The 23,884-nt window shown below is 31.3% G+C and overlaps 1 protein-coding gene across 5 annotated transcripts; it reads right to left on the bottom strand.

Annotated features, from left to right (window-relative positions):
• Positions 1–604: 604 nt before the first annotated feature.
• Positions 605–23,884, bottom strand: LOC148621716 (long-chain fatty acid transport protein 2-like). Of its 5 annotated transcripts, none has more exons than XM_088576385.1 (11): positions 23,795–23,884; positions 18,005–18,397; positions 16,021–16,131; positions 14,508–14,720; positions 12,109–12,264; positions 9,365–9,489; positions 6,846–7,037; positions 5,857–5,956; positions 3,174–3,372; positions 2,770–2,867; positions 605–2,163 (listed from the first exon to the last, which is right to left on the bottom strand). In XM_088576385.1, exons 2-11 carry the CDS (start codon positions 18,372–18,374, stop codon positions 1,853–1,855), a joined length of 1,875 nt encoding a protein of 624 aa, XP_088432511.1. In that variant the 5' UTR covers positions 18,375–18,397; positions 23,795–23,884; the 3' UTR covers positions 605–1,852. The 5 variants fall into 5 exon arrangements, with proteins under 5 accessions (XP_088432511.1, XP_088432513.1, XP_088432515.1 ...); XM_088576387.1 differs by lacking the exon at positions 23,795–23,884 and adding an exon at positions 22,020–22,106; XM_088576389.1 differs by lacking the exon at positions 23,795–23,884 and adding an exon at positions 21,735–21,812.

Here is a 23,884-nt window from a genome sequence, read left to right as displayed (position 1 = left end):
ACAAAAACTAAAAATATGATGCTGATTGAAAATTGACTATAAGGGTGTCTACTGTACCTATTTAATAGCATTTTTGAAATAGAATACGAAATAAGAAGGGAAATAGATTGTCAACAAATACTTTATAAGTAAAGTGTCGATTCTACATGTATACTTTTTTGAAAATCTTATGGAAGTTTGGAGTGAAAAATGTTTCACAGCCGTTTGTTCCATTCACACCTGTTTTAAGTTACAGTACAATATAGGTTTAAGAAAGGTCAAAGTGTGACCTCTAAATCAAGGCAACAAGGTAGGTAATGTTTCACACAAAATAAAGTTGTATGATTATTCCTCTAATGATGTGATGAAAATACTGAAAATACAATGTAACCTTCAAAATCTTCACGTAACCGACAATATAAAGTCAATCTAATTAAAATTAGATCAGTTACTCCCCTTTAATATGACATGCAACATAAGAATTAACATGGAGCAAGTGCCAGTTCTAAATTTAATCAGATTGATATAAATTAACAGTATAAAGGAAGGAGACCTGTGTCAGAACAATTTTTAAATGTGTGTACTAAGAGTAAAAATATCTTCCATAAGAAAATAACTTAAAATATTAATAATAAACTGTTTATTTCAAATTATAATTCCTGAGTAATTAAACAACTTACTGCAGATAGAACGTTTGAAAAAGCTATATATTATTATAATCATTTAATGAAGACGTCCAGTAATCCCCAGTAAATCAAAAATAGTCAGCTTGACTGCCATTTAAAGTCACCTGTCAAATACAAAATGTTTTCTATCACATTAAAATATGCTCCTTAAAAAGATATACTTCAGAGGTTCTACTGAATGTAACCAAATCTTAAACCTTAGAGTGATTTTACAAAATTCATTGTTCAGGATAGTCCATTTTTTATCAAGAATTTTTAGCATTTGTTTATATTCCATGAACCTTGCAAACATTTCAATACTCATCATATAATAAGACAAATGAAGAAAGCATTGTAACCTTGTCAACCAGCTTTCCTTATTCTTTACTTAGAATCTATTCCTCTATTTATCTACTTAGAATCTATTCCTCTATTTATCTATTTACACCTACAATTTATCTTCAACATTGGTAATATCACCAATGAATGAAAATAGTCTATCAATTACTAATAGGATAATTAATTGGAAAGAGTGAATAACCAAAATATGATCACGAGTGCCAAATGCCTAGATTTAATGAATTAGCAGAACTTGTTCTGTGCACGAGTTAAATTGTGTTCTGGGCAAGAGTGATCATATTTTGCTTATTCATGATAACCAATTAATTATCCTATTTTTTATATAGATTTCCTCCATTATTTGTTGCTGTTTTCATCATAAATTTCAAATTTTGTGAACGGTGGATTGATATTTGTGTTCTGACGTATTGGCAGGAGAAAGCCAAAGAGTGAAATTACAGAATTTATTTAAGTGTGAAATATCAATTTTTTTTTACACTGGAAGCATTGGGTAAATCACAGCTATCTATATAATAATATATTGTTATTGTTTTAGTTTGAAAAATCAATAACCAACTCTTAAGGAACATTAAATTTCAGTTCCTGAATTCCTGAAATCAATAAAGAAAAGTTCATGACAACTCACTTGAATATGACATGATATTAATCTATATTGTAAAAATAGTTTCGTTTTAGATTTGGTTGGTCAAGCTGTCACATATATTTCACGAAAAAATATAATTGCATGAAATTTTGTAAACTGAATTTCACATGACAATTGTTTATGTTCATTCACTCAATTTGTTTTCTTTATATGCTGAGTTAGAATACAGAATAAGTCACATTAAATGTATTATGTGCCTAACTAGCTACAACCTTGACTGCAGAAAACTACCATAAGCATGATTATCCAAAGGTAGATAAGTCTTATTGTCATTTGAAATATAGTACAGAGGATCTGATATAACATTAGGGTCAAAGCCTTCTTTTACAAGGTCAACCTTGTGTTGTTTAAAGGTCACAGTGATTCTTGTATCAGCCTCTATCCTCAGAAACAATGGTCTCGCATAGCTTGGTAAATTTTTCATACAATGATTATAAATTTTCTTCAATCTTTCTGGTGTTAATTTTTCGTTGTGTTTCATGTGTAAAGCTGCCATTCCAGCCCTGCCATCATGACCTTAAATTAAAGAAAAATATTGTCTGAAAAATATCAGAGTTAACAAGCAGAACTGATTTGACTAAAAGAAAACATTCTCTCTTAAGGAGGTAGACCTTGGAGAAGGGACACAACTCTTACAAATCATTGACACATGCAAGCTTTAGTGAGCATGTTAAATTCCTAATTTTACCAAAGAGAGTGGAAAAATAATTCAAATAAAGAATAGATTGAAGAAGAATCTGTTTCTCCAATGAAATCTTGAAAACTCAATAAATGTAAAATGGTGGGAAAACTCTTGCAGAAACTTCATCACTGCCCAGTGGTTTAAAAGTCGTATTTCTTAAGCTATGCAGTAGAATTTTCATAACTTAACAATTCTACAGGATAAGAAAAAGGTACTATTGACATATGTGATAATAATTAGCAAATGATTAACTATAACACATATAAAGACGGATAAAAAAATGAGTTGCAACCCAAATAGAACCAAAAAACGTTACAGAATGCCTTTGGGTACAAAAGTAAAATGCATGTTATTGAAATAGATTAAGTTATTAAAGAGGCATTCCTTTTACAATAAAATTATACAAAATGATTTGTTAATTCAAAAATAAATAGTCTCACCTGGAATCGAAACCCCATACACATTAGCATCCTGTATAAAGTCGACTCCTGACAATACATTGGCTACCTCATTCGTGGATACATTCTCACCTTTCCATCTGGAATACATAAAAATAATGTTGGTGCAAATTCCTTTCCTAAAAATCAGCTTATCTTCAATTGTGCATTAAAAACTAAATTCACCTTATTTAAACATATCCTCAATTGATCCTGACCTAAATGTATCCTCAACTGACTCTAACCTACATGCATCTTGTATAGACTCTAACGTAAATGTATCTTCAATTTACAGTTGCCCAAATGTAGCTTCAATTCATCCTCACATAAAAGTATATTCGATTGATCCTTACTTAAATGTATCTTCAATTCACCATTACCTGAATGCATCTTCAATTCACCATTACCTAAATGTATCCCCAACTCTATCTTGAAAGTATACGAAGTAATCTTTGTCCAGGTACAATAGATCACCAAAATTGAAATAAGCATCACCATCTTTAAAGACATTTCTCAGAATCTTTTTCTCATTAGTTTCTTTTGGACCTTTGTAGAACCCATCACTATAAGTTGGGGGAATCCCTGCTATCAATAGACCTGGTTCACCTAAAATATAAGAGATTTCTTAAGTTGGTCTGAGGATATACCAGTACTTAAATAATATGCTATAAATAAAGCATATGCTACATTCATCTATCTTTCTTTTTGTATGTTAAGTTCCATTTATAAAAAAAAATTAGCATGCTAATGGAACATTAAATGATACCTTGCAAGCTTTTTTATGTATTCAACATCCACTGACATATGCTAAATTACAAATCGTCACAGAGAAACAACAAATCGAACTCAAAAAACTTCATCTTGACTTCATAATCTCAACAAAAAGCTTTGTGGTGCACAGCATAATACAACTGCAGTGGTCGAACCCTGAAAAGTTGGGACACAATACTAGTTTTAGGGACTTACAATTCATGATAGACATAACAAGTGGTTTGGACACTATATGCATAAAATTTGAAATTCAATTAAAAATTTTCAGACCAAAAATTAAAAAGTCTTTTTTTTTGGGGTGTGACCCCTTTAGACCCCTTCTGTATGGAAAACTGTAAAAGGTATCTGAAATCAGACTGAAAATATAGGCAGGGATTTTCATAAGAAACCCAATAAATTTTTTTGCAATTTTATAAAAGTAACTTCCACCTTTTTTTCTGCATTTGAAGAAAGCTTACTCAAATCTAAAAAATTAATTTCACCAATTCATGTCCTAAGAAAAATTACTCAAAGTCAGCAGAAAATAATTGGTGGAAAAATGGGGAAAATAATTGAAAATTAAAATTTAAACTTTTTCTAGACTCCATAATACTTGAAAAGAACAAACTATTACAATTCTTTAATATTACAAGAAAGATAACTCCAATTCATAAAATAAAGAGCTTCGCGAAGTGCAGCATGATACAGACTGTGTGTCGAACTCGGTTTACTTGGGGCAAAGGTGGACACGATATAAGGTTTTGACACACTTAAGCATAGGAACTTACAGATCATAATGGATACAACAACTGTTATGGACACAATAGAGCACAAAATTTAAAATTCAATTAAAAATATTTTTGGAAATCAGACCAAAAATTAAAATGTCAATTTTTTTGGGAAAGTAAGCCCTTTGGCACCTTGTAACTCCAAAACCATAAGAGATATCCAAAATTTAATTGAATACTGCATGGAGGGATTTTTAAAGAGAACCCAATAAAAAAAATTCCAATTCAGACCAAAAGTTAAAAAGTCCATTTTTTTTGGGTGTGGTCCTTTTGACCCCTTATATTATGAAAACTGACAGAGATACTAGGTCTGACCATTGTGGTATAGAATATTATGTAACAATATCATACACATTCCTATGCATTTACCAGAAATATTAAGTTCTATGAAATGCTTGTTTTTGGCCGCTATTTGACCCCTAATTCTAAAATGGTTGGGGCCATAACCCCTAAAATTGATGAAAATTTTCCTTTTGTGATTTGGAACCTTTTAATAAAACTTTACTTAGATCAAACAACTATTATTCAAGTTATTGCAAATAAACCAAGTGTCTAAAGATGACTCCACAGGCAATGATGACAATAACAATGCCATACCATTATAGGACCGCAAACTTTTGTGGTCCTATATAAAATTGGCAGAAAACCAAACTTAAATGGCCATTTCTTATTAGTAAAAATTCCAAAATTTTGAAATTCGAACTTGATCTGTATTTTATGACATTATAATTACACAAAACTTAAAATGTACTCTGATAACTTCTAAAGTTATTATATGGAAACCTTTGGGGATGGACATATGAATGGATGGAACCTTAATATTTTTGGAGGGTATTACATAATATGTCACTTCATGTGGCAGGATAAAAACTCATGAAAAGTTATTATGGTATTTGTATCTAAAATAGTAAATTTTTATTAATCATTATCCTTGAAACAAATATTAAGTCATAAATGATGAAGCTGCCTAGTTACTTTAAACAGTACTGGTATTATATTCATAAAAATAGTATGATTCTATGAATTATTTACAATTATTTCTGTTGATTTGATTAGCTCATACTGATATTTCATAATTTGTTGAGTTTTTTCAATGCCAAGAGAGAATGCAAAAGATTTAGAGCCTATAGATTACATTAAACAGACAGATAGAAATATTTGTAATAAAAGCCCACGAAAAGAAATAAAAGAAAGTCTAAATTATTCACCCAATGCAAAATTTTAAGATAAACAGTTTAGTATTATTGTATGTAAGTACAGTGTATATTTAATTCTAAATAAGATGTTTATGTCACAATTTAACATGTGTTTGATTTTTGAAATTAAAAAATACATGTAATAAAGCTAAACAAACAAATCCTCACTAAAATTATGCATTTTGTCAGAGCATTACAAAGCCTAGCATTATCCCTTGTCATGACTGTCCTAAGGAAAGAGTAATCAAGGGAACCAAGGTTATAGCGGTAATCAAAAGAATGTAATCCAGGGACAAAGACCAGACATTCAAATTGTTAAAATCAGACTACCAATCTGACATAATACATTTACTTACCAATTGCTACAGGAACACACCTTTTGTCTTTATTTCTATATGGTTCTTCTTTAACGCTGTCATACTTGACAATTTCCAAACCAACAGGATGTAGTGCTTTCTGAAAAAAAAAAAACCAGAAATCATATCAATTGTATATTCATTCATTTAGATAACTCTGGAGGAATTAATTTCATTTTTTAACCTGAAATGAAGAAACACAATGAAGAAATCGTTTGGTCTAAATGTTGCAAAGACCACAACAAACATATTAATGTGTTACAAACAGCTAATAGATAAAAAATTAGAAAGCATTGAAAAGTTTCTTTTGAATATTTTATATCTAGAAATGTTCAACTCCTGACAAGTAACATCTTCATGTGTTACAAACAGCCAATGGATAAAAAATTAAAAAGCATTGAAAAGTTACTTTTGAATATTTTATATCAAGAAATGTTCAACCCCTGACACTAGTGCTACCCCCTACCTAAACTTGACTAGATAATCAAAATATGAACTGAGTCATCAAGAAGTAGTTATTAAGCCAGATATCAAATTCCATATGGTACACTTATACATTAAGTGGCTTTACAACATGTCTATAGACAATAACACTGCAATGATTTGAAATAAAACTGATATATGGAAAAGGATTAGAACAACAGAAAAATATGAAGCTGTGCCAAGCTTTTTTAAAATAAAGCTGAATTTGTGTATCAAAGCTTTTGTTAAGTCAATGCACTTTTATTGTCTTCATAGTGCAGCAAAACAACATTTTAGGCACTTTAACCTTTTTTTATTCAAAGCAGATGGCAATTTCAAAACAGTGTAACATTTGTGATGTCATAAGTACAAGTTATACTCAGTTACTATCAGTATATCACTAGTTAATATACAGCAAGAGCATTTTGACTGCTCAACTTAATCAATTGTAATACAAATGAATTTATCTTTATAAAAAGATATAAGTTAATCATCAAGTTTAAAATTTGCATTTTAAATGTACTCACTAAAAGAGGAGACAACCTGCCTACTGCTCCAACTTTACCACTGGGGCTAAATAATGCTGATGTTCCCTCAGATGCTCCATAGAATTCACAAATAGACTTTATATTAAATCTTTTCATGAACTTTTCCCAAATATCTGTTCTTAAACCATTACCTACTGCTATTCTTATCTTATGTTGAGTATCTTTTGGGTTCTACAAGAAGAGCACAGATACTTTCATCCACATAAAATGATTTTCTGTAACTGTCTCTTTCCTTTAAACTATCAGTTTTATATTTATAATGGAATCCATTACAATATGTTACAAAATATTCAATTTTATTTGAAAAAAAAATTAGTTGAAACAAGGCACCCCCAAATCTGGGATCACCCTTTCCTAGGTTATATGCTAGTGGGGCTACACATTTGATAGTGGGAGCAAGTCCCTGTGCCCCAAAGCATCATAATATTTTCCTCTTGTGACTTTGGCTTTATTTGACACCATTTAAGGAATACTTATCCACCAATCAAAACTTTAAAATTCATAAATAATTCAGAAATAGGATGTTGCCCTGATATTGTCATTTGTTATACAGACTTTCCTTTTAGATTATTCCTTTTGACTACTGCATAGATTTTATAAGTTCGGTAATTTTGTAATTACCCACCATTCAGTTGGTCATCATGAGTAAGTGAAATATGATCATGCATGCCACCAACATTTGTAGATTTAACTCATGCATGGAACAAGTTCCACACACTTCTTAAGTATCAGTCTTTGAAAGAAGTGTTCAAATTCTGTAAAATGTGATAGAACTAAAACAAGACTAAATATTTTTATTTTTGTTACTAAGTTGCTTTATAGGTCTATATGATGTAATGTGAATATATTCATTTCAATCTGTCTGTGGAGATAATCTACATGGAAAATCCAATAGTTTCTATTGTATTTTAGTGTCATTTACAGAGTTATCTCCCTTCTTTTTGATTTCTACAGTACATTCTATGTAATTTTTATCTCCTATGAACAAGGGTTATATGAAAAGCCATATGCTACTTTTTGTTAACAATGTCATTCTAAACAAAATATCAATGCATGATTCTTCAGTGGAGTACTACTTAAATCTTAGCATTCTTTTAGGACTTCTGATCTTTTCCGTTATTCACTCTCTCCAAATATCCATTCTAAAATATTTCATAGGCACCAGCATGTGATTGATTCCATATCAATATTACTAACAATAGTATAAATATATAGTATTTATAATTATTTCAAACGGTGAAAAATCTGATTTCCTGATTGGATAAAAGGTGGTCATGTGTCATTCTTAATTCAACAGTAGAATCTCCATCAGTCAATACCACGAAGAAAAAACAGACCAGAAAACCAGTCATTATCAGAACATTTCATGATAATGACCAGCTAAGGATTTAGAGTTACACCCCTTTAATAAAACAGTTACAATTCAGACATATACATGTATCAATAGCTATTAAGCTTGGGTAAATATTAAAAACAAATTGTACATACATTGTATACACCAAAAACGTAAAAAAAAACAAAAACTTCATCAGTTCACCAGGAAAATGAACCAAACCAAAAACAGTTCTATGAAACTTTTAATAACTTTTGTTATTTTCCATTGAACATGTTGAAAGGAAAAAAAATATTGAGTGAATGTGCATACAACAACATCACACAGAACACAGAGTATATTTATTTTAGGACATGATACAATTTTTCAGATTGCTTGTTTATAACTTGGAGCAGTAAATGGGTATGGAGTCACACTTCTTTCAGGTTAATTTTATGTACAACAAAAAAACAACCAAGGATATTGTTCCTCAATGAAATAAACATAATGTTGTTGATAAACTGGTCAATACAAATATATACCAACTATATGGACCAGATTGTGATAAATACAGACTGGCTATTTATCAATAAACTTGATTTGTGATAAATACATACCCGGCAATGGATTTATGGACTGGCTGCATTGACTGGGTTTTGATACAGGCTGGGTATAGGGACCAGATTGTGATAAATACAGACTGGGTTTATGGACTATATTGTGATTCATACAGACTGTCTACATGAACATGTAGTAAACCTGTCTTTTCTCTTTTTGATTTTGAGCTGGTTCTCAAGTATAAATGTCATGTACACTTATACATGTACATGACAATTTCATCAATCCACTGATACTTTGACTTACATCTTTTTTCAAATTCATTCCCAATTTTGTCTCTTCAGCCACCAGCTCCATAAAAGTAAAAAAATACTTAACTCTGAGAATATTCTTAACTTCCATGGTAACACCAATCAATATCTTTCAAATTGATGCATCACAATTAGTTAAGAATTTTCTCACACTTTTCAAGTTTTGTGGCTAGAAAATCATTTCCAATACCTATCACTGACCATTTAGATAAAAAAAAGGTTGAATAATGTGTAAGTAGTCAGACCTACAAAAAATTATATTACTGTCAGAAAAAGTGGTGTAAGTAATTCTGTTCAGTATATTCTCAATATATTACCTCTGGTAAAGCTAATAGATATCTACAGAGTTCACCTATATACTGTATTACTGTAATATTGTGTCTTCTACAGTCATCAAAGAAATGATGGGCAGAAAATTTAGATCGTAATACCATTGTACTACCTAGGAGAAAAAAACAAATATTAAATTATAGAATACCTCCAAGATAAGTAACATACAATATTTTTCTGTTGCCATGGTAGTAATAAGGGTATCTAAAGGACTTGATTGGTTGTTTTTGAACCTCTTGTTTTTGTATGTCACAATACCTTTTACCTCTAAATCATTCTTGATCAATTTTATCAGAAGTGATTGAGCTGGTATGTAGCAAAATCAAGAATAGAAATCTGAGTGAAGATGACCAACAATAAGTTGCTTATTGCTATTTGGTTGAGGACCAATTTCATGGCAACAATTTCAACAACAGCACATTTCTCCTTAGTTTCAAGTCATAAACTCTAATGTTACTCTTTAAGAGCCCTTGACGCATAACATTCTTTTTTCTTCAGAATTCTTTCTTCTTTTAAAAATGTTTGTTTTCACTAATGGGCATGTGAAAAGGTTTGTTGTCACTAATGGGCATGTAAAAAGGTTTGTTTTCACTAATGAGCATGTAAAAAGGTTTGTTTTCACTAATGGGCATGTAAAAATGTTTGTTTTCACTAATGGGCACGTAAAAAGGTTTGTTGTCACTAATGGGCACGTAAAAAGATTTGTTTTAACTAATGGGCACGTAAAAAGGTTTGTTTTCACTAATGGGCATGTAAAAAGGTTTGTTGTCACTAATGGGAACGTGAAAAGGTTTGTTGTCATTAATGGGCATGTAAAAAGGTTTGTTTTCACTAATGGGCATGTAAAAAGGTTTGTTTTCACTAATGGGCATGTAAAAAGGTTTGTTTTCACTAATGGGCATGTAAAAAGGTTTGTTGTCACTAATGGGCATGTAAAAAGGTTTGTTGTCATTAATGGGCATGTAAAAAGGTTTGTTTTCACTAATGGGCATGTAAAAAGGTTTGTTGTCATTAATGGGCATGTAAAAAGGTTTGTTTTCACTAATGGGCATGTAAAAAGGTTTGTTTTCACTAATGGGCATGTAAAAAGGTTTGTTGTCACTAATGGGCATGTAAAAAGGTTTGTTGTCATTAATGGGCATGTAAAAAGGTTTGTTTTCACTAATGGGCATGTAAAAAGGTTTGTTGTCACTAATGGGCATGTAAAAAGATTTGTTGTCATTAATGGGCATGTAAAATGGTTTGTTTTCACTAATGGGCATGTAAAAAGGTTTGTTTTCACTAATGGGCATGTAAAAAGGTTTGTTGTCATTAATGGGCATGTAAAAAGGTTTGTTGTCACTAATGAGCATGTAAAAAGGTTTGTTTTCACTAATGGGCATGTAAAAAGGTTTGTTTTCACTAATGGGCATGTAAAAAGGTTTGTTTTCACTAATGGGCATGTAAAAAGGTTTGTTGTCATTAATGGGCATGTAAAAAGGTTTGTTGTCACTAATGGGCACGTGAAAAGGTTTTGCTTGTTTTTTTTTTTAAACCGGATTCAATGCAACTTTTATATTAGGTATGTATGTTATGATGTTAACAAAGTTATGTACCGCAGACAAAACACAAAACAAAAAAAGAAATCTGTGAACCAATGCCTGTTAGTAATATCCCCACTATACAACTTCAGTATATGCATTACAACCATAAAGAGAAAAAACATTTTTTGAAGAAGCAAGTATTTTAATCATAAAAGTATACTTAATGACACAGAGGGAATTCTTAGTTTATTAATAAACCATTAGTTACTCATTCAGGATTGATTGATTTGAGTGAAACACGCTATGAGCCTGTGGCAGATATTTCAAGCATTTCGTGACAAGAAAGTTTAATCATTTTAACAGACATTGCTTTGTACAAGTCCACATATGTGAGCCAGATTTTTAAAGTGCTTGCTCACTGAAGCAACAGCCTGCAGGTTAGCATGTCATCCCACTAGATACATTATAATGTCTCTGAGCTAACTAGTAATCTCCATCTCCAATATGCCATGTACTTGGTGGAGAAGCAATGACTATCAATTCTAAAATCAATTATGAGACCACCAGATGGTTTTACTTATTCATAAAGAATACCTAAATACACTTGCTATTCAAAATTGTAACATTTGGGAAATTATTGATAATTTCTGTTTCTTTATTTCAAAGCACCCAATTGACACAACTAGTCACAGTATAGCTATATACATATCAAGTATTGGTAATTGTGACAAGTAGATGAAGAGAAAATTTTTTGGAATTAAAATAGAGACAGACATACTTACAAAGTGTAAAAAAGTATACATCTCCTGAGATCAAAGGTATAAAATTTTTTTATATGTTATAGACAGCAGTGATTTACCTAATATTCCCTGTGTAAAAATTAAATTTAAATGTAATTTAAATCTTGGGCTTTATCCCTCAAATACATCACAATGCATCACAACAAATATATCAATCTGCCGTACACACAATTTAAATGGATGTTGAAAGTAGCAACGAATAACATAGAAAATCTATGAATAATTAAATAGGATAATCAATTGTTTATCATGTATTACCAAAATATGATCACTCGGGCCAAGAATGCATTATGATTTAAATGTGCACAGATTAAGTTCTGCACACCCGTTAAATCTAGCTGTTTTTCAACACTCTTGATCATATTTTTGTTATTCACTCATACCAATGAATTATCGTATTAGTCTTACCACAATCAATAATAGTAAAGAGAGCCAGACAGGCAGCACTGTGGTAGAGTGGAGTAACAGTATATACAATATCTTCAGGCTGCAGGTCACCAAGGTATAAAAACTTGGACATCCCAATGGCTTTGGACTGATTTATTATTGCCGGTTTTGGAAGACCTGAAATTTTGAACTCATTAGAGTCACAAAAGTAATGATTAGACAATGAATATTGCTTATAATTATGACACATACTTTTGTATAATGTTATTGATATGATTTCCTTCCATACCAAGCAGTTTTCAAACAAACAGTCCGAGAGAGACAGGTACAAATGTTCATCTGATTATTTTTGTCCAAGGTAAACTAGCTAGCTAGAATTTTAAATTATCCTTGATAATCTTCAACTGCTCTCCAATGTTGGAAATGAAGTCTATAAATTTCTACATATAACATATGGTGAAACAGTCTTCTTTCATCATTGGCTATTATGATCATAGGATGCAAAGAATATTCCACATACATGAAACCTTCCTTCTATTTTTAAATATATTGATGCTATGCTTCTATTTATATGTATATTGATGCTATACTTATAAATTTAGATCTGGATACAAACTGTTCTATTCTGCAATTACTCTCAGCCAATCATGGTGTAAAACAACAACACTCAAGTCCATATACAAAATACATTATCTACATATGCAATATTTAGCAAATAGCTAACTGTATGGAGGGTCATATGGCATTATATGAACAGGTATGTCATCCTAAAAAAGTTAAATGGACTGAACCGCAGCTAAGGTCCATATAATTTTTAAAGGCCACATACCAGTCCATACAATGCCATTTGACCCTCTGTACAATTAACTACTTGCTATGTTATACTTTTCCAGTTAACAAGTTTCATTCAAAAATGCATCAACTTTACTGTGTGATGCTGAAGATATCCTTTTTCTACAACATGCAAGCCAATTTTGTCTTTTTTAGCTGTGCCATTGCTAATTTTGCAAATACATGTACATTGACTCCTGTATAGCCTTCAATACATCTTCTGCAAACAAAGCAAATCTGCCAGACAACATTTTTGTTTTTATTGAAAATTAAATAATGGAATCAAATACGGAACAACACTGTCAATGAAAATAAGCCACACTTTCCAGTATAATATAATTTCCAGCCGATCCATATAGCATTTTATGGACTGATGAAATTTAAATACGGAAATAGACATAATATCTGACAAGTATTATATTTGCTAAATATTAAACTTTTAAGACCTTTATTTTATTTCTTAGATATATCTGCCAGTCCACATAATGCCATATAGACTGCCTCGTTTTCAAATTAAGAACATGACATCATAATATAAAAAAAAATGTGTATCAGTTTTATTTTTTTTTTCACCAGATTGATCAAGAGTGCAGCACATTTGAAAAGTATAATGCAGCAAATATTCCATGATTCTTTGGGTCAATTGGCAATATATAAACCTACTGGTGGCCTGAAAAAATCATATGTACTGAGGCGTAGCTGAGGTCCATTGAATTCTTAACATCCAACAAGTATAATTATGATTGAGTACTTATTTTAACTCCACTTTCATTAAAAAAGAATGAGTTTTTTTATCTGCTTCTATATCCCTGGGTATATTGTGAGGATACCTGTCAAACTGACCAATTACATGTATTTCACTGAAGTAGAATATCATACTTGATCTACCTGTTTTTTTTTCTGATATGTAGATGTTACAACACCTGCAAATTATATGAGATCTACCTGTTGTTCCTGATATGAGGATATTACAACAACTGGATATTTTAGATCTACCAGTTGTTCCTGGTAGGACGATATTACAACAACTGGATATTATATGAGATCTACCTGTTGTTCCTGATATCATATGTAGATGATACAACACCTGGATATTATATTAAATCTACCTATTGTCCCTTATATATAGATCTTATAACACCTGGATATTATATTATATCTACCTGTTGTTCCTGGTATGTAGATGTTTTGACACCTGGAAAATATATTAGATCTACCAGTCATACCTGATGTGTAGATGTTACAACACCTGGGTGTTATATTAGATCTTCCTATTTTTCCTGATGTGTAGACATAACAACACCTGAATGTATGAGATCTACCTGTTTTTCCTGATGTGTAGATGTTACAACACCTGGATATTATATGAGATCTACCTGTTTTTTCTGATGTGTAGATGTTACAACACCTGGATATTATATGAGATCTACCTGTTGTTCCTGATATGTAGATGTAATAACACCTGGGTGTTATATTAGATCTACCTGTTGTTCCTGATGTGTAGATGTAACAACACCTGGATATTATATTTGATCTACCTGTTTTCCTGATAAGTTGGTATTACAACAACTGGATATTATATGACCTACCTGTTGTTCCTGATGTGTAGATGTAACAACATCTTGTCATTATATTCATTTTAGCTCTCATTGTTTTACTGATTTCAGCATGTGAGGCTGTCAACAGTTCCTGGTCCCAGGACATATATCCTGCCGGGACTTCCCCAGTTCCACTACCAACAAGATAAATTGGTATATCAATATCCTGTTTCACATCTTCTATGGCATTAAAAAGTTCTGTTCCTTTAAACACAAAATATAAGTAAGTGCAGTAAAAACTTGTCATCCTGAAACATTTACATTTTGTATTAGTTCTAGACTTGTTACCATGCCAATACTAGTGTGTATATATATGAAAAAGAGTGGTATACCACATTAAATTACTACAGTTATAGGTAGAATTTTGCCCTACATATATAAAGGATATAAGTAATGTGTCTTAATTATTTATTATTGGCATCAGACAATACTTATTATCCTTCACACAAATAATGGAGAACCTTCCTATAATACATCAGTGGTAAGTAAGAAGTTGCTCTTACAAGGTTTAACCATGCAAACCTTTAATTTGGATTAAATCCCTTAGGTGTCCTCTGATTTTAATTGTATTACTTCATTCACAACATATGATGTCTAGCCTGCCTACAAAATTTCATTAAAATCTCCTTGGTAGTTTAAGAAAAGTTGCTCTTACCAAAATATGTAGAGAAATAAATAGGCAGACAACTGGACTGTGTGATTCCTATATATTTCACTAACTTTGTTTTTAGGAGTGTAATAAATCTTTCACCACCATTCTAGCTCTATAAAGAATATAGGGATTATTTACCGGTATATCAGATGCAATGACATGTTTCTCAAATAAAACAAGACTGCAATGCAAAGATATTAGTCCCCTGCAGCTGCAAAAAAAAAAAATGAAGTGCAAAAGTCCCATAAGTCCTGTAAAATTTGTTGAATCAAAATAGCAGTGCTATATGATCAACAACAATCCTACAAAATTTGAAAAAAAATCCATTCAGCAGTTTCTGAGGAGTTGCGTTCACAAAATCATGTTTGAGGGACAGATGCATGGACACCATAATATAATTCTACATCCACTGTTGCAGTGAGCAACAAAAATTCCCAAAAACAAATGTAAAGGTATTACTGATACATGTACTATAGGAGTTGCTAAATTCTTTTCAAGATTCAAAGATTTGTATTAAAATTAAAATATTAAATAGGGGTTGGGCTCGAATGTTAACAAATGGCAGTCATATAAAAGGAAAATGCCTTATATAATTTTACAAAACTTCATTAGCAAGTATATAAAGGTGAATTCAAATACAGAAGTTGCAGCTGCCACTGCCTGTGCCAAAAACTTTTTCAGCTACTAGCCCAAATAAGAAATTTCAACATCTTTCTTTAAATGTAAAAAAAATTCCAATAAATTTGTATTTGCCATAATAAATTTTAATATATTTGTAAGACTCAGACAAAAGGGTAGTGGCAAAAAGGAACAGACGGAGGCTACTACTTATGGTCTTCATTTACATTATACCTTTCCCTAAGATAAGTGCCTTGGCTTCACTGACTTTAATGGAATGTAGAAGTGGCTTCTGACGATTGTTTGTGTTTAATAAAGCAACTGCTACACCAATTTTCTGAAGACCTGAAAGTTGTTAACAAGACAAAAAAGCATTATATATGTATGGTTCAAAAACTAGACAAGACAAAAGGACATGATAATGTAATGGAAAAAAAAATGCCCTAATATTGGATGTAGAAAGTTGAACAGTAGAACAATATCATGAATAAAATTAATTAATAGAACAATATCATGAATAAAAGTAATTAGAAAAGGTAAATATATCTGTTAATCTGCAATCAGGAATTTAATTATCCTTTTGGGAAACTTTGGAATTTTTTAAAAATACAGAGAAAGGGAAATAGATATTTGATTCCTAACTATTCATTAACGGTTCCTTTGACATCTTGCAGATGTCCTCCTAATTTTGATTTATATGGGAATACATTTAAAGTGAAAGAAATGTGCATGGAGTGCATACCCTTGATCCAGAAATGTGCATGGAGTGCATACCCTTGACCCAGAAATGTGCATGGAGTGCATACCCTTGACACAGAAACATATAGAAAAATGAAAATATTTTCTGTATGCAAATATTTTTACCAATCCAACATTGGAAGTGTATATGTAGGGGGCCTTGATTTTGACTTGGGAAGAGTCTTAATATTAGAACTGGGACATTTCAGATATAAAACATTTCATGTACTTTCAAGTATTTATTTGAGAGAAATGCCAAGAATCAATTGAAACTTAGCCAGTTAGCAAAGTTTAGCTCAGAATAAACCATTTATCTCTGCCTGTAAAACTTTTGGTTTTAAAGTTACAAAAATTGGTAAATGTCCATCACTTAAGTACCAGTCCATATAAATTCAGACACTGCCTATATTAGAGATGATTCATGGTGTAGAAAAACCCACCAAACAAATGATGTTTTTTCAGTCTACATAAGCTATATTTTTATTTAGGGATAGTATTCTCTGTGTTCAGATATGTATTTTTGAGGAAACAACACATTCATCTCCCACTAAAATCAACCAAATCAAACAAAATCAAGAACAATAACTCCTGCACAATGCCAATTTCAAACACAATGCATATCATTTTTATCTCAAATGTTAAACAACCAAATGAAAAACTTTGACTGTTTATCTGTTCTATAACTGTTTCTAAACAAGAAATAAAAGTTAATACCGAGGGGTTTCGACATTCATAAATCATCTTCTGTCTGATTTTTATAAAGACTGGTACTTAAAAGTAATGGACAAGGAGTGACACCACTTGGTTTTGTATAAAAACAGTACTAAACACTGTTACAAGGTCAAGGCTAATACCGGTACTCTTGAATCATACAGCTTATAAACTATGTTTAAATGATTGCATCTATCTAAAGGAAACTTGGAAATTTTTTCAAAAATGTATTTCAAAGATAAATGTCTTAAAATCTGATAACTCATGTATCAGGGTAATTCTGATGGTTTCTGACTCATTTCCTTTGACATTTTTACTCAGTGATTTGGATTAGAGGGGGCCATGCACTTTTTCTGTTGTGTTCCCATTTCGCCTTAGCTGTAAATTACAGGCAAAAATAGGTAAAAAAGTACTAAGGCAAAATGGGAATTTTTATATTTTTATGTTGTAAAAACAAAACACTAAACTAATGTGGTATTATACAATGATTAAGGCAAAATAATGAAAAATGAAATCAGTTTTTATATGTTTTTTTTTTCTTTTTAAGCCACTAATTTAAAATATTTGAATACTTTTTAAATTATGATTTGTCTTGATAAATTCATGCTGAAAATGTCCAATTAACATCTGAAAAAGTTTTACTGAGAATGAAATTCTATAGATCATAAAAATGGCACATTCTCAAAATTTTAATCTCAATCACTGTTTGCTGGCACTTTATGTCTTTTTTTTTTGGGTGGAGTTGAACTGAGCATGTACATGCACTTACCTAAAAATGTCCATATAAAGGCAGGTTCATTTGTCATTAATAGTGCAGTTGTTTCACCAAACTTAAACCCTAAACTTAAAGCCAAGTTAGCCACTCGACATGCCTGCATATTTACAAACTCATATGTGTAGATCCTGTCCTCAAAAATAATGAAAGGCTTCTTAGGATGACGCTGAACAGATGCTTCAAAAAGGTCAATCAGAAACTGGTTATTCATTAAATTTTGTTGAGCAATCTGACCAAACTTTTTCCCCATTTTCATGAGTTGCAGGTCATATCCAATCCACGGGAAGAAGGCCCTCCAGGCTGCCACAGAAGCTCCTATTGCCCCACCAACTCCTAAAAGGGCCTTTTCTTTGGCAGTAGGCATCGTTCTTTGGTGTTACATAAATTCTAAAAAAGCATAACGCAAACAAATATCAGATTATTACTTGTTACTAGATTATGTAGTGTTTAGGCAGAGCATTAAGTTTTATTTGTACTCCAGCAGGTATTTTAAAATTACAAGACAGAAAGAGACATACCATAACTGATCACTGACATGGTAGTACACCAGTTGTTGGCAACCCACAATTTTTTTTTATCCAAATAGATATTTTCCACTTTGTTTTAACTTTTGAACAGTAGGTCATGCCCAACAACTTCCAAAAAAAACTCTTAAGAAATAATAACGTTATTGGCTACCACTCTAAGAGTGGTGTACCACTACATATGTCGGTGATCTGCTGTGGTATGTCTCTTTCTGTACTGTATGCATGAAATGTTTCATTTTGACATTAATGTAAATGAATACATGAACATTTTTCAACTCTATATCAGAAGTACAAGTACAATGACTGAATTATACTGGATAGTAAGGACAAAATGGAGAAAACGCTTCATTCTTTGGTTAACATGGCATCACTTATTCTGAATTTCCTGTCTTTGAAGAGCTACAAATTCATTGAAAAATACCTCCTAATGTTAAATGGAAATATATAATGTCAAAGAAAATTATTCTTTATAAATTTATTTATTTAACCACATTGTTTTATTTGGGGAACTTATGTTTTAACTTTTTGTACACTTGTAAATGGAATTAGGTTTGAAACATCCCTTATCTGATCCAACACATTTATAAACTCCCTGCAGTATCTCAATTAAAAAAACAGGGCATCTAATGGGACACCAAAAGATACCCTGCCACATTGTGTTGTATCCATGGATACATGCTACATGTAAATTAAAAATCATCGTATAAGAAATAACTTCATTTATTCATATTCCAAGAACGATAACTAATTCATCAAGACAAAAAAATTGGAAGGGAAACATGAACTGAAAATGAAATTTGAAATTAATGTAGACCCCACTGCACCCAAATAGAACAAACTTTTACAATCCTTTGATATTCAAAGAAAGATACCTCCAAATCATAAAATACAAAAAGTCAGAGGTAAAAACAACTTCAAACAGTCAAAACTTTTTTTATAATACTGATAACTATACTAAGTTAGAAAAAGATCCTATGATATCTCCAATAGCTATCATTTGGAAACCATCAGTGGAAGGATAGATAGATGGCTCGACAACTTTTCATAGGGTATCACATAACACCTGACTGGTTCAGGTGGCAGGGCATAAGGAGAAGTATCAATTTCAGAGGAAATTAAGATACTCACGTAAGCACAGGAGCCTGAAATCTTACCAATAAATGCTGTACATAGCTCTTAATATATGGGTTAGAGTTACAATATATGTACAGCATTTTTCGGTAAAATTTCAGGCTTCTGTGATCATCTTGACCAAAGCTTGATTACAGATATTTAGTAGTTTTCATATGTTCCTTAAAAAAAAGCTTATATTACACTGTACCTTCATCTGTTTGTGTTTCTTTTAATGGTCATGTTCTGTTTTAAATTACAAAAAATACCAATCATATATAATGTATATGTATTAAAAATATGCGGAGAAATGATTGAGTGAGAATGTACAACTGAGGTCTCTAACAGACAACTTTTTAAATAAAAATTATGATATTTTTATATTATTATGAAAAATGTTTCTAATTTGAAGTAGAAAATGTTCAATTAAACATACAAAGCCGTTTTATCTTTCCACTTCTATAAATGAGTATGACTATGGTAAGTTTTTCTTATAATAAAACCAATCAGACCCATGTAGAGGTAATTCTAATAATAAAACAAATCAGACCCATGTAGAGGTAATTCTAATAATAAAACCAATCAGACCCATGTAGAGGTAATTTTGCAGTGTTAACAAAAACAGTAGGTTTCGTAGTTATTTGGAATTGAAATTTTTCAAAATTTCTTATTGGTTGGTTCTCCTTTAGCTTTAACAAACTTTCTTATTGGTTGGTTCTCCTTTAGCTTTACCAAACTTTCTTATTGGTTGGTTCTCCTTTGGCTTTAACAAACTTTCTTATTGGTTGGTTCTCCTTTAGCTTTACCAAACTTTCTTATTGGTTGGTTCTCCTTTAGCTTTAACAAACTTTCTTATTGGTTGGTTCTCCTTTAGCTTTAACAAACTTTCTTATTGGTTGCTTCTCCTTTAGCATTTACCTGTTATTTTGTATTACATATACTTGCTAAAGAACTGTGATATCATTGATGTTGATTGTTCCACACTTGACATTCCATTAATCTCAAATAAAATAACATTTTGATAACAAACATCAGAAATTAAATCGTACAGACGGTTTCTAATTCTTGAACAGGTTATACAAATTAATACTGACACTCACATTTCCTATATGTAAGGTGATAGGACATGCCACAGAAATAGGTACCATTTCCAGCTGGCAAATGTGAATAATTGGGGAAAAACAAGCATAATTCTACGGTAAGTCAATCAAATTCACGTTATGAATTATACAGATAGTCAGTAACATCATTGTCCTATCATCTGTTGTACCAGTAATTATTTTCGTATTTGTAAAATAAATTCATGATGAATACTGAATAAATACATAACAAATATTGTTATTATATGTCCTAGTGTATATGGGATTAAGTCTCTTTTTTTCTGACAAAATATATGAAAAAGTCGACATTTTTTCAAAAGCAAAATACTGTGAAAGTACATGTACTTTAATTCGTGGATACCAATTTTTGTAGATTTGGGAAGAAACATAAGTTCGGGGAGTCTTGAATTCGTAGATTTCAGGTTCTCAAATACATATCAATAGGATTCTCTTTTTCATTGGAACCAAATTAGGAGATTTGGCCTACCCATCCGTGAGAATTGGTATCACACGAACAATAGCAGTATATGAAGTTCACCAGAAAAACCTTATCTCTCATTGTGTCTGGCGATCTTGAATACTCATTCAGTCATTGTACACTAGCACTTATCCCTTTTGGGATTCAGTGCTGGAGATATATATATATATTTTTTTGTTTAACCACCGCCATCGGTTGCCAAAACAAAAAAAAAAAGATATCTCCTGGACTGAATCACAAAAGGGATTACACATATTACACACTATATATCAGTTTCAATTTTAAATCAATTGTATTTAATAAAAATCTAAATTCAATCTTTCCATTGTTTCCTTATTTCATAGATCTTAGACCTGTAATTAAATTATAGGTCTCTGCTTTTTCGATTATCAAACTTCACCTGGTTTTCGTTGAAAGTTTACATGTAAATCGATAGCGGGGCTGGTGAAAGGTCAAATTGTAGATCGTTAACACAATATACAAGATTTACAATTCGCGCTAGAACTAACTTCTACTCTGAATACTTTACGCCAGCACCAGTTAAACCATGGAACAAACTTCTGCAGAATACCAGGAGTTCTAACTCCACTAACGCTTTAAGAAATAGAATTCACTTTTGATAAAATGCCCGAAATATTTTGATGATATATTACGGACTATACTATAGTCTATATATCAGTTCATCAATTTTAAATCTCTTTATATTTATTTAAATATAAATTCAATCTTTCGTTCGTTTCTTTATTTCATAATTAAATTATAGGTCTCTGCTTATTTCGATCATTAAAGTTCACCTGGTTTATGTTGAAAATTTACATAATTCATGAACATCGATAGGGGCTGCGGGTAAAAGGTCAATTAGTAGATCTTAAATAGAATATAAAAGATTTACCGGAACACTTGAAAAATCCGGAGAAAACATTGAATATAAAATATGGCAAATCAAGAGATTTACAAATTTGCGCTTTTTTTCCGTAGCTAAAATAGAAATAATGTTAATCATTTGCGCTGAATAATCTGTCTAAGTATATTTTTAAACATTCTTATTATAAATCAATCAACATCTATCAATAAACTTTATGAGGAAACGGGATGGGAAAAACTTTCGGACAAAAGAAAAAATCATAGACTTATATTATTAAGTGATTATCAACGAGGAAACTTCAGAGTATTTGCAATCGTTAATTCCAAACTCGGTAGAATTATACTAGACAATCACAAAATATTTCAGAAATTCGCCGCGGTGACTAGAACTAACTTCTACTCTGAATACTTTATGCCAGCATCAGTTAAACTGTGGAGCAAACTTCCACGGAATACTAGGAGTTCTAACTCCATTAACATTGTTAGAAATATGGTTATGGAACATGATAACAGGGGCGGATCCAGAGTTTTAGGTATTGGGAGCCCCCCAAAAAATTCTTGACAGAAACACCGGTGAGGATCACGAAGTGGTCCGATTATGCTTTGTTGGGCGGGAGGCATGTGCCCAAGAAAGTTTTGAAAAATTAAACTTAAAATCCTGCATTCTGAGGGTATCTTGAACAATTTTTAAAAATTATAAAATATAATTTTCTAAGGGGCGCCCGCCCCTCCATCGTCCGCCACTGGATAAAATGCCCGAATCTTTAATTTATTGGTACACCATTGACTAGGGCAAATATCATACATGCCAGATTGCGAATGAACTGTGCTTCACTCAACGACATCTGCTCAATCTTAACCTTGTAAAGTCCCCTAATTGCACCTGTGGTAATGTCTATCAACTTCCCATTTTTGCTCTTTTGTCCCAAATATACTATACTACGAAATGAAATCATATTTTCTATGGCACTTGATGTACCTATTGCAGTAAACGTATTATTGTATGGCTCAAATTTTCTAAATGATGAACATAATGTTACAGTAGAAGTTTTTTTTTTTTTAAATTCTGAAATTTAATATCAAAAGTAAAAGGTTTATAAATGCTTGACTTCCATGTACTGCATCTCTTCACTAATTTTGTAATTCCATTTTTCGTGTTCGTTTGTCTTATTTACTAGTCAGTTAACAAAATCATTCCACGCGTATTTTATTTAAGCATCTCCTTGTAAGTTTACTCTTATAGACACGGAAATATGTATTAAGCTATTTAGCTTCTTTCCGAATCCTACCATTAGTTTTGTATGTGAATGTGTATTTGCTTCTGCATGAGTTAAACAGTTATATTTACATCGGAAAAAAACTGGTCAAGCGCTGCATTCATTATAAGATTTTTCACGTTCATAAAACTTACTGTTACATGTATTCAATAATAGGAATATGAATTTTTCAAATATACGTGTAATTAAATAAATTTAATTAACTGGAAACTGTATATATTAGAGTATTTCAATAATAGGAATATGAATTTTTCAAATATACGTGTAATTAAATAAATTTAATTAACTGGAAATTGTATAGATTAGAGTATAACATAAGGTATATTATATTCATCATATAAGAATATAATATCAAGGATTTGTCTCAAACATGTAAATATAAAAATTTTACACTTCTCTCTCATTACATGTACATGTAAGTCTCTTACCTGTCAGCGGTCTGCCATTAATGTGAAAATGTGGAATATATCTGGTACACAGTGTAGATATCAATGTACCTTGATAGAAGTTCAAAGTTC

The sequence above is a fragment of the Perna viridis genome, chromosome 3, assembly GCF_037379345.1.
Source record: "Perna viridis isolate PV_CMFRI_1.1 ecotype Kerala chromosome 3, ASM3737934v1, whole genome shotgun sequence".
NCBI lineage: Eukaryota > Metazoa > Mollusca > Bivalvia > Mytilida > Mytilidae > Perna > Perna viridis.
The sequence above is the reverse complement of the archived record's forward strand: the minus strand, read 5'-3'. Positions and strand labels throughout refer to the sequence as shown.